The 12,865-nt window shown below is 36.2% G+C and overlaps 1 protein-coding gene across 1 annotated transcript; it reads right to left on the bottom strand.

Annotated features, from left to right (window-relative positions):
• Positions 1 to 4,298: 4,298 nt before the first annotated feature.
• Positions 4,299 to 9,635, bottom strand: LOC113324377 (protein FAR1-RELATED SEQUENCE 6-like). The gene is made up of 6 exons (XM_026572699.1): positions 9,606 to 9,635; positions 6,421 to 6,611; positions 5,867 to 6,339; positions 5,099 to 5,588; positions 4,836 to 5,003; positions 4,299 to 4,683 (listed from the first exon to the last, which is right to left on the bottom strand). The coding sequence occupies exons 1-6, from the start codon at positions 9,633 to 9,635 to the stop codon at positions 4,299 to 4,301; spliced, it is 1,737 nt and encodes a 578-aa protein (XP_026428484.1).
• Positions 9,636 to 12,865: the final 3,230 nt, after the last annotated feature.

Below are 12,865 nucleotides of genomic sequence, written 5' to 3' on the forward strand. Positions count from 1 at the left end.
AATTGCTCAAAGGCTTCCACTTGAAGAGGCGCCATTGACAGTAGATTGGCAAGAAAAGTTCGAGGATTTGGAAGTAAAGAATGAAAATTTAAGGCTGACAATTGCAGAAAAATGGGGTGAGTTACAGAGCAGGAAAGAGGACGGCCTCCCCATTGATGTGAGTATCCTAGAAGAGCTTTTGAATGATATATATCACAGAGTTTACTCACCTCCACAACCAAACTCGGGAGAAGAAGAATCTAGCAGTAGCTCTGAAGAAGGGCATGATGATTTGGATGACACCGTTCCATCAGCAACTACTCCAACAATGCCTCTTATGGGGAGCTATGAAGAAAATCCCGCACAATTCGATATTGAAGTTTCAAAGTTTAAAATTTGGGCTAGATATGATTTGGAGCGAAAGGTGAAAGAGCTGCAAGAGGAAAAGAACATGCCAGAACCATCACATGTAAGTTATATTCTTTCTAGTATTAGTTTAGTTTGTAAAAAACTAAAACTTGTCAGTACATATCTACTATACTGAAAAAACATACAAGTACATATCTGCAATACTGATTAAAAACATATCACCTTATGTTGAATAACAGACTGAAAAGGCTGAACTCCAACAAACAGCAGCGGCACAAGTTCTGGGTAATATTGAAGTGGAAATTGGTTCTCTTAGAGATAGACAGGTGAGCGAATTGAACGTTACACTAGTTAGTTCAATTTTATACTTTGTCATCCTATAAAATAATACGGTTTGGCATTGCATTTATGTAGGGTGCATCGCTTGAAGAAATGTTGCCGAATATGCAGTTTATGCCTTTGGTTTGTGAGCTGTCGAGTCTCAAAGAACTGCATACCGTGCCGATGGAGAAACTGATTGACCTGGCCATCCATGGGAAGGGTATTTATACCGATGAGTACTCAAAATATCTACAAGATGAAATTATGGGAGATCCTTATCCATCCTTAGGAATTCTTAGTCTGGAGTACCCGTCGACTGGTAGTTTACCAAGCTTGGAAAAAATGCAATTTTCTCAAATCTTCGACAAATTTTATGCTAAAGATCTGGATCCTCCATCACAAGTTCCAAGACCAACTTTTGACTTGGGTTTAGGACCAAGTGATCAAAATGAAGAAGAGGTGCAGCAGCCTGCAATTGATCTAGGTGCACCTGATCCACCTCAAATCCATCTTGCAGCTGCGCCTGCGCATAACGAAGCTCCAGTTGCTAGAGGAGCATCAGATCAAGCTCAAACGGATCCCTCGGATGAGCAAGCTCAAATCGATACTGCACCTACACTTAATGAAGCCTCTGCAATTGTTTTAGCTGCAGCTGAACAAGCTCGTTTGAAAGCCGATCTTCAGCAACCTGAACAAGAAGTATGAACATGTTATAAACCTAGTACATATATCCTTCTGATACATATAACCAGCAGTACGTATATCAATTTTTGGTCAAATAGTTCGTAGTCTGATTTGTTTCAAATGCAGGGAACAAGGAAACCTTGGGATCCCATTCCATTCAATGAAGTAGAAAGGAAGAAGAAAATGAAGAATGACAGAAAGCAACAGCCTACTAAACAATTAGAGAGTCTTGTAAGTACCTAAATCTACTTTGTTTAATGAATTTATGTTTTGTTTTTAATGATGCTTTTAGCATATGTACTAATGCTGCGATTCTCAAACAGAAGTATCCAGTTTTAGATGCTGAAAAGGCAGAGGAAGCTCGACTGAAGAAGAATATGAGCGCCGAAAAAGCTAATGCATATGCTGAGACTCTCCAACTTCTTTCTGAGCTACAGAAGGTAATTATAATTACCAAAAAAGTGAAAAGTAACAACTTTATCAATACTTAATGGACCACTTATGTTACATATGTTCAGTAACATGGAAAACCCAACAGTACATATGTTATGTACTCAGTGAAACTAAAAGTACATAACTTCTGTACTGAAAAGAATCCGACAATACATATGTTCTATTGTTCATTTTTTTTTTTGCTTTTTTAGTCTCTCATTTGTTTTTTTTTCGTTTATGGTATATTGAAGGATAACGAACCTGGAGTTAGTCAAACATCAGAGGAAGATGACGTAACACTTGCCAAGAGACTCGAAGATAGGCTGGCTACAAAGAGTAATGAAGTCAAACCAATAGCGAAGTCGACTACGTCAGTCATGGACAAGGAGAAGAAAAACCGACTATCTCAGCCAAGGAGAAGAAACTTACTCCAAAAATCACATACACCCCTCAGAAGCCAGTAACTCGGAGCCACCCGCAGAAAAGAGTTGATCCTGAGTTTGCTAGTGGCAAAGGACTGTCGGGACCTAAAAGGCGAAAAACAAAGTCCAGAACTGAAAACCCAGTTGAAAAAGATTGCCCAACAGAGAAAGTTCAGAAAAAGGATGGCGAGAATGTGAGAAAGAGAAAAGCTAAAGGTGATCCAAATCTGCAAGAACTTACTAAAAAAGTGAAGAATGCACGCAAGTTGTTGAGCCTAAGGAAATCTCCGTTCTATAAGGATTTGAGTTCACAACAAAGAGCGCTTCTCTCTCCTTTTTTGACAAAGCTACCTCAATGTGAGTCTCTCTTGGATAGGTCCCTTTCATTTTAACAAAAACTTATGTACTTCGTTTATAATCAAACTTATAATTGATTTGGATAATTGAATTTGCAGCAACAGTGCTTGGAAAGCTTCTGCTGTGATTGGTCATCACATATTATCTGCAGAGACATTTGAAGATCTTCTACATAACAGGGCTTTAGAGGGAGATCTTGTAAATTACTGGCAATACCAACTGAAAAAAGAATATCACAATGAGCAACCGGTGAATGGACAGAGAAAGTACATTCCAGTACTTCACATTGATCCAACAGGCTGGGTATGTTTTCCAATTTATCTCGATAAACAACATGCATCATGTCTTTGTAAAGTGCAGTGCATATCTCTGATACTGTTTTACATTGAATCCGAATTCATGCTTATTTGTTTTATATATTGAGAATTTGAATAGCATATCTGCGAAACTAAAACGAAACAATTTTTTTTAATGTTGTACAAATATTATGCTTTCATATATGTGTTTTACACTATAATTTTCAGTACATATTTACTACACTGATAAATTTAATTCTTTTTTTTCTACCTTTTCAGTTTTATTTAAGTGACCCAGTACATCAAGTAGCAGCAAACACTGTTGTCTTCTTACCCATCAGGAATATGGAGGAAGGAACCAGGAAGATTATTATTCCAATGTCACACCAAAACGTGCATTGGACGCTTCTTGTGTATGAATGCGAGAAAGGCGAATTCTTCCACTACAACACTTGGGAAGCTGTATCCAAAAACGAGTGTCTCGATAATGCTAATCTTATGGCAGAATACTGCTTGTTAGCAATTAATGAACGCTTGTCGAGCCTGCGCCTTCCACTTGTACACAGAGTAAAGATGATTAGTTACCCAACACCTCAACAGGGAGACTATCCAGATTGTGCAATATATATCATGCACATCATGAAGAAAGTTGCAAAGGAGGAAGTAATTGATGGAGTGCGAATGAGCTTGGGAGACCCAGAAGAACTAAAGGACAAAATGCATAAGAGAGGATCTCTTTAGCATGCGACATACTCTCAACATCTCCTCCTGAGGAGAGCTGGAATATTCATGCTCCAAAAGGTTTTTAAGACAGTGCTTATATGAATTAGGACTGCATAGTAGAAGTTATCATAGAGAACATATTCAGAGTTTGCTAGTTTGTTTTAGACAATATCAAAGTTTAGTAATTATTCTTATTTATTTTGATAACAATTGTTCTCGAAACTATGGTGTTTGTGTTTAATCTATGTACAGTTGTTTGGCTTTATAAAAATGTTGACATGTTGGATGGTAAAAGTCCATAGTATGAAGTGTTTTGGTGTGTCTTATGTAACATAGACCAGCTATTAGATTCAATTGAAGAATATGACTCTCTAAATTTGTTAATCATGATGGGAGAGAACATGAATCTCAGAGCTGGTCTCTTTGTTTGGTGTGTCTTAATTGAACACACATTACATAATAGTTGTGCTCAGAAAGTCTTGAACAAACTTGGAAATCAACCTGAAAAACCAATAATATTGAAAGTGGATAATGCAGTACAAAGTACCATTAAAAGAGTCTTAAATGAGCACAAAGTACCTTGTCCCAGAAAGATATCAAACAGTACAATTTTCACACTCTAAAAAAAGCGAACAAAAGTGTTTAAAATGATGCGCAAAACAGAATCTGCATTGTGACCAATAGAACTAATAAGGGAGAACTGAAAATCTAAAACTCATGGGTATGAAGGAATGACAGTGCACGTTGCCTTGTTGTGGTGAGTTTTCTTCTTGCAGTTGGAACAACGGACGGACTTCCTAGCTTTCTCCCATGCATTCTTGATACGATTTCCCTTTGGCCTACCTGGTGGAACTCGTGGATGGGGTGGAAAAATAGTATCCTCTGGCAGATACTGCTCTGGCCTGTTGTAGTTGGGGATTGGTCTGATAGCAATTGAATACAGCTGCTGAAAATTTGTAACTTTGAAGTAGTCTTCGATATAATCTACGTATCGATCACCCTTGGCAGAAATAGCTGCTGTAGCATGAGAGCATGGAAAACCATAAACACGCCATCTTTGGCAGGTGCAAGTCTTGTTCAGCAGATCAACAGTGTGAGACCTGCAGATGCGTAAAAAGCTTTTCAGCACAAATAACTTAAAAGCAGTACATATATGCAGCACTGCAAACAAATACAAAAAAACAAAACATATGATTCACTCCTACATGTATGCTATAGTACAGTAAAAGTTGTTTTATGGGATAAAGCTAACCTAGGCGAATGAATCTCATACTCATACGCAGATGACTGAGTAACATTCCAAACTCGACCAATTTGAATATGTTCTTTAAGTAACGCCTCGTAGGTAGGAGTGAGCTTCTCTGGGTCCATCAAAAGACTCATTTCGCGACGTTCATTCATCAACTCCATAACGCGTAACCTATGAATGGAACAAAAAGAACACCTGTAATAAATTTTGAACAAAAAAAAATGAACCAAAAACAAAGAAAACACCAACAAAAAAAACACACAAACCTGATCATGTCAACGAGGGCGCAGGCAGGCAACCTCTTGTCTTTCCGAATCCAATTATTGAAGGACTCAGCAACGCTTGATGTAGTCTGACCAAATCTACAGCCAGTGAAGAACGCGCTGGACCAATGTTCCCTAGGCATATTGCGGCAATACTCAGCAACCCCAGGCCTTCCCATTAACTCCATTTCCATTAGTGCTTCTTCATATCTTGCTGGTGTGAGAGCATAAGTTGCTTTTTTGAAACAAGCCATAACTTCTTTGTACTTCTCGTCCGATTTCCTGATTGGTAAGTTTCCTTGCAAGTGGTAGTAACAATAGCCATGATGGGAAGTAGGAAAGTGTTTAGGAATAGCCCTCAACAATCCTTCATGACGATCAGACATAAAGGTGATAGGACGGTCATCAACAATGTTGCTAAGATTGCACATAAACCAATCCCAATTGTCAACATCCTCTCCTGGGACCAATGCAAAGGCTAGCGGATAAAAACCTGCAAAAAAAACATACATATATTATATACTGTCACTAAATATGTTGCTATATTAATAGACGTAACATATATTATGTACTGGAAAATAGACTAAGAATTTCCAGTACATAATAGACATATTGTACTCAAAAAAAGGTCTTATGCTTACATATATGAATTAGTGTGTGTTAGACACAATAACTTTTCAGTACATAAATGGTATACTCAAAAAGTTCCAACGATTAAAAGCAGTGAATAACTTGTAAACAAACAATTAAAACGTAACAAAGAGCACTTGCCTTGATTCCCATTCAGACAAGTAGCAGCCATAAGGGTACCTCTAAATCTCCCGGTCAGAAAAGTTGCATCAACAAAAATCATTGGTCGACAAAGTCTATAACCTTCAATACAAGCGCCTATTGCAATGAATAACCTTTCAAATGTCTGAGTTGCATCGTTAAACTGAAAATCCACATAAGAGCCAGGATTTGTTTCTTTCAATGAATTCACCCACCAAACCAGATCAGAGTAATACTTTACATCATTCCCAAAAATTACATGGTGTGACCGTTCCAAACCATGATATGCATGGTGATATTTGATATTAACACCAGCACCAACTTTTATATAATCTTCAATTTCGCGAGGCTTGATAAGTGGGTTGTGCATCACACGATCATGAATAAGGTTGTGTACCAGCTTCTTCGATACTTTAGGACTTCTCAACTTCACACCAGCTCCACAAGTGTGCCTCCCAACATACTTTTTTATCCTAAAAACATCGCAAGTAGAATCAATAGCAATTGCATGGATCATCCAAGTGCATGGGACTTTACTGCATTTCATTGTGAACCTTTCACGATCATTCTTCACCTTTGTTACGCGATACCCAGTCTTCAAACAATACTTTTGACAGGCCAACCGAACAGCATCAACACCACCACGAAAAAGCTTGTTCGGATCATCAAAAACATTCTCCCACCCATCGGACAGAAGAGGTTTAATAATTTCTTTTCCATCAGTTTCATAACTATCTCTATCTGCCTAATCAGTTCTGAATTGTTGTCGACGTCGCTGAATGTAGAGGAACTACATCCACCAGCAGAAAGAAAATCCACATGCAGCTCAAAGAACGCCGATTTCTTTGAAAAATGCAAGGCAGCGAGACCATGAAGTTGAAAGTCAGCAATCACAGGCACTTTGACACCATTCTCAACATAAGTGATGATAATCTCAAAAGGGTTCAAGGTTCTCCAGTTTTCACAAATAAGAAATTTCAGGTCATCAATACTAGACTTAAAAGTAAGCAGGTGAGCAAAATGATGATGCTTATAATAAATGTATGCATAGCAGTAGGTATTTGGATTGGAACACTCTGCATCAGACATGTTTTGAACCTGCAAATGTGACAAAGATGTAACAGTATTAAAATACAGTATTTCACATACGTACTGATGGGTCAAACTAAAAAAAGTGAGAGATCTATGCAAGAAACAGATTCTAAGAGCAGTTTCTAAGAGTATGCCATATATGTACTACAGATTCATGAACTACAAAATCAACTGCATGACAAAGAATAATTGAGAATCTAGGAGAAACAGCAGAATCGAAGCACGTAATACGGTATTCCACATACGTACTGATGGGTCAAACTAAAAAAAGTGAGAGATCTATGCAAGAAACAGAATCTAAGAGCAGAAACAATGTGTATGTCATATATGTACTGCTGGATAATACGATCTGAAAGTGAAAACAAACCTGATTTTGAAAAGAAAACAGAAAGATAATCAAATCGAAAGCTAAAATAAGCTAAAAACTTAACAATCTAACCAAATAACTGAATAAATACGAACAAGATTCATAAAAAACAAACAGAACACAACCGATCTCCATGATCCAAAATTCAAATCTTAAACATGATTCAAAAACTGTAGCAGAAACAATGAGTATGTCATATATGTACTGCTGGATAATACGATCTGAAAGTGAAAAAAAAACTGATTTTGAAAAGAAAACAGAAAGATAATCAAATCGAAAGCTAAAATAAGCTAAAAACTTAACAATCTAACCAAATAACTGAATAAATACGAACAAGATTCATAAAAAACAAACAGAACACAACCGATCTCCATGATCCAAAATTCAAATCTTAAACATGATTCAAAAACTGTAGCAGAAACAATGAGTATGTCATATATGTACTGCTGGATAATACGATCTGAAAGTGAAAACAAACCTGATTTTGAAAAGAAAACAGAAAGATTATCAAATCGAAAGCTAAAATAAGCTAAAAACTTAACAATCTAACCAAATAACTGAATAAATACGAACAAGATTCATAAAAAACAAACAGAACACAACCTATCTCCATGAAACTATAGCAGAAAGAAGAAAATAGAAAAGATTAAGCAACATACCTGTTAAAATCACTAAAGAAATCTTCAGAAACCCTAGTCCGAAAGCGAGAAGAAGAAAGAGAGCAGAAACCGGTTCTGAATTCGCTGGTATTTTTTTTTAGAAACTTTGAAATAGGCTGCTTAAATATATGTAGGATTGGAAGGGTAGTTTAGGTATTTAAAAATTTCACATGATTTGTCCCGCACGTGTACAGGACCCGGGATTAAAAAATTGGGTCCATTTTTATGTTTTCTTTTTATTATGGACCTATAGTTAATGGGCTTTAGTGGGTGGACCTGCCACTAACTAGTATCACTATAATAGTACCTATTGGTAATTCCTAGTTCTGTTCTTTTGGGGCATGGAGAGTGATGGGTAGATTAGTCGCATTCTAGGGGAGGGGAGACGCATCTTTGAAGGGTTACATTGAGATAAATACATCAAGACAAACAAACTAAATTAGTAGATATATCCATAGCAGAAGAGCCCATTGGTAGAGGGGTAGCCGGCTAGGTTACTGGACTGGTCCAGTCCAGAATGTCAAATCGATAAGCTAAAGTCGTAATGGGCCTAAGCAACACAACCGAAACTGAAAAAATTGAACTGTTTTTTTGGGCACCACTGTTTTTCTGGGGACCGTGATTTGATTAGGCCACCTTCCCTATAGAGTTATAAGGGTGTCTTAAAAGGTTACCCTTTAACCTAATTAAAATGATAACTAATCTACAAATTCTTCTTCCTCTATTTTACAATTTTTTTCTTATATTATTCATCAATTTATGATCATCAAAACATGATCATATACAAATCTAATCAAAAAATTTATCGTCGATTAATCAATATTTTGTAAACAAAACCGTCCATAAGTATTTTCCCACAAACCCATTATTTCTAATTCGTTTATGATTGAAATTTTGAGCAGTAGTCATCACAATAGGTTGAATATGGAGGTTACAGTAGTAAGTTCGGTTAAGATGATTTTGAAAAAATCCCTAGTTTTACAACCGAACTTTTAAAGATAAAGAAAACTTCGGCTAAGAATGTTTTTTTTGTTCCTAACCGAACGCCTGTGTTTGGTTGAGTCGCAAAACAATTTTCAAAACCGAATCCTTCTCTGTATAGCCAAATGTTGAGTTCGGTTAAATCGCAAAAATAAATTCCCAACCGAACTTTACTATGAAAACCTATATAATGAGTTCGGTTAAGTCGCAATTTTTTTCTGCTAACCGAACGAGGAGCTTGACAATGTTTTATAAACGTTGCGATCATGCCGAACCTAGGTTAGGCTGAATGACTGGTTCGTGTAGATTTTGCGAACCAACCGAACTCTGTTGTTTAAAGTTCAGTTACAACGTGGTCGAGTCGACTGAATCAAACAAAACTCTGAAAAATCAAGCATAGTAGTTCGGTTACATTTGATTTTTCATCATCTAGCCGAACAAACAAAAACTCAATTAAAGCTTTGGTTCGGTTACCTGCGTATTTTGGATTTATTAACCGAACTACATTTGCAGAAAGTTCGGTTACATGTTCTTCATATAATATGACCGAACTATGTTGTCCTAGTTGGAATTTTCTGTTACAATTTTCATTTTGAAGATATTTCAGGCCATTTATAGTAATACTAAGTTACAAGCATACCTCAGTACCCAAAGGATGTTTTTTCTCCATATTCACCCATCTCAAAATAATTTTTTTCTCCATCTTCTTATTCTCCTACTACTTTAATCACTTAATAATTCTACTTCTTTGAAAACATCTATTAATTTAACCTTAATCAATAATTAATAACACTAACTAATCATTACACAAAAATAATCAAGAGGATGGTTTTGGTATTAAAATAAATATATAGATAAGGGGTGCCCTTAGATTACTTCAAATAACTTACCAAAAATAAAATGATGGTCCCCTCCAAAAAAAGAGTGGTGCCCGAAAAATCGTTCAAAAAATTAGCCACTATGGTCAATTGAATTCACAAGGAATGGGATTCCTTCTAAATGGAGAATAGCAAACCTGTCGGGGAGGACGATTTATGGTTCACTGATTCCCCTCTCAGGAATTGGATCTTGCAGGCACATTTATCTATCAACAGAACAGGAGCAATACGGACGTGGGAAATTTGAAGAAGGGAACAAATTTCAGTTTCCGTGTAAAATTCGGGTCGACCAATGGTCAAGGTGAAGCACTACTAAGAAAATAGTTTCTAGTAAAATGCAAAATCTACTCCATTGTCGTAAACGCATCTCTTCCACAACCAAGCCACAATTACGAAATCGTCACCACCTATTTCATCATTGATATAAACAAGTACCTTACCATGAAGAAATTAGTGATTTCAGAATGGTGTTGATTGAAATTATAAGAAGAACAAAAGTTGGATTAGAAAAATCAAGAACTGAAATCAGCACCACTTCGACAATAAACGCCCTAGCATTTCCTCACCTGCCTCCCACCACCTCCATGTCTGCTCAATTTTTAATTATATGTGTACTCATTAAATTTTGTTGTCTCTTTGCTATTGGAATAATATTTAGAATATTATTGAACGATCAACGATATTGATAAAAAAAATTCCATCGAAGATGAAAATATACAAAATCTAAACCTGAATACAAACTCTAATTCAAAAGCTCGAAATATATTTGGATTTGCGAAAAGACTTGATTGTCGTCCCAATAGAAAATAACATCAAACATATATCTAAAACTTCTTTAATACTGATATTTTGTTGAAGAAGTAAAACATTTAAGCCATATTAGCCCGCCAATTTTATTTATAAGCAATCTCCCAATTTTTAACTGAAACATTAAAGCTATTACCCGATAACCTAATTTTAGCCCATCAAACTGCCTATGTGGAAGGCATATAAATTCCTGATTTTTCTTATTTTTATTGCAAATGAATGCTTAGATTCAAGGAATAGATCAAAGATTTTTGGTATTGTCTGCATGATAGATCTAGAGAAAGCGTTTAATAATATTAAATGGTTTGCTAGTTGTTTCAAAAGAGTTCGTTTTTCTATAGTTGTCAATAGTAGCTCTTGCAAAAAAAAAATCTCTAATCAAAAAGGTCTGCCAAAGTGGTCCGCTAACGCTTTTCATTTTCATTCTTGTATCTGAAATTGTTACTTTAATGTTCTTTAAAGATGCTGAAGTTGAATGTCCTTGTGATAAGTTAACCAAAATGGCACTAGGATTAGTCATCTGTAATTCATAACCTAATCTTTTTGGATGCTGATATTAAATATAATCTAATTTTATTTGAATATGCTTCTTGCATCCAATAGTGGTTTTCAATAAAAGTAATATTTTGTTGTTGGACAAGTGGATAATCTGGAGCATATTGCCTCTGTTTTTGGTTGTGCTACTGCCTTTCTAACTATTTATTTGAATCTGCCTCTTGGGAACAAAGCTTTGTTTTGTACCAAATGATTAAAAAATATCAATATGGAGGTTAGTCTTATCAAAAATACTTTTTCAACACTTTTATATTATGTGGCATTATATGAAATGCCTGTAAGGGAAGAACAAACATTAATAAAAATCATGAGGGAGGTTTTGTGTGCTTTTACTAGAGTAAAAAAGAATCAACTAAATTTCATGGAGGAAGTTGAGCAGACCTAAGAAGTTTGGTGGTTTAGCTATTAGAAGTTTGAAAAATACAATCCAAGCTTTAATAGCTAAGTGGACCTGGAGATATCAACAAGAAAAGTTTTTATTAAAGATAAAGGTTATTCAAGAAAAATTGGATGGTGCCGAAGAGGATTTATGGGTGAAATATACTTCTAAGCCTCGTGGAAAAGGGACATTAAAAGGTATCCATAAGTGTAAGTACATTGTCATATTCTAGGAGAAGGGTGACGCATAATTGAAGGGTTACGTTGAGATAAATACATCAAGACAAACAAACAAAAATAGATATATCCAAACCAAAAGAGCCCATTGGTAGAGGGGGTAGCCGGCTAGGTTATTGGATTGGTCCAGAACCTCAAGTCGAAGCTAAAGCGGTGATGGTCCCAAGAAACACAATCGAAACTAAGGATGCACACGGTACGGCTCGGCTCGGTTATTGGCTGCACCGAGTATCTGTACCTGCCTATGGTTGATTCTCTACCTATGTACCTGTATCTTTATCAGCATAGTTCGGTTAGGTTTTGTACATGTACCCGCATACTTCAGTCTGGTTCTATATCGGTATCAACTCTGTATTTTTTCCATATACGTGTAATTGTTTACCTTACAAAGAAGCTATAAAGTCATAGAAATACACAATTATCAGTTACCAGACAACCAAAACCTTCAGAGAAGGATGATTTTGGTACATGCAGACCGCCATTAGAAAATCAAATCGAAAAATTTCAACATCTTACTAAAGAAGTAAACAAAAACTAATTAGAAATCAATCATATATTGATGACAATCATGGTATAAGATGTTGATTATAAGTTTATGGAGTTGCAGGCATTGTTTGAAACAAAAAGAAGAAGAATATAAATAATGATGGTGAAAAAGAGAAGAAAAAAAAGAGTTACAGGTGTTGACGTGTTGTTGATAGCTGTGATAGATTAAATTGCGATGGTGAGGAGATGAGGAATTTTCTTCTCTTTAAATATCGAGAGTGAGAGTGGGGAAAAAATATGAGGGACAGGGTCACATGGAGAGTTATGTTAACCTAGGATAGACGGCTAGATTGAAGTACCTAGGATTAGGATCAATGGCTAAGGTTCCTCGGTACATCGGTATGGTTTGGTCAGTTCTTGCGTTTTGACCGATATTTGTACCTATACATGGATCGGTTCATGCGTTGTGTACTTGTACATGTACCTTATAACTCGGTTCCAGTACAGTCTCGGTTAGGTTCTCTTGGTCCAAGTCTAGTTCCCATGGTACGATTCGGTT

This window comes from Papaver somniferum, chromosome 11 (assembly GCF_003573695.1).
Source record: "Papaver somniferum cultivar HN1 chromosome 11, ASM357369v1, whole genome shotgun sequence".
Classification (NCBI taxonomy): domain Eukaryota; kingdom Viridiplantae; phylum Streptophyta; class Magnoliopsida; order Ranunculales; family Papaveraceae; genus Papaver; species Papaver somniferum.

Bases quoted from the DNA above. Each gene is read 5' to 3' on its own strand.
- LOC113324377 (XM_026572699.1), bottom strand. From the start codon at position 9,635: ATGGAGAAAAAACATCCTTTGGGTACTGAG. The intron at 6,612-9,605 runs GTATGCTTGTAA...AGAACTGATTAG, and splicing joins AACATCCTTTGGGTACTGAG to GCAGATAGAGATAGTTATGA. The intron at 6,340-6,420 runs GTTCACAATGAA...CGATGTTTTTAG, and splicing joins GTGAAGAATGATCGTGAAAG to GATAAAAAAGTATGTTGGGA.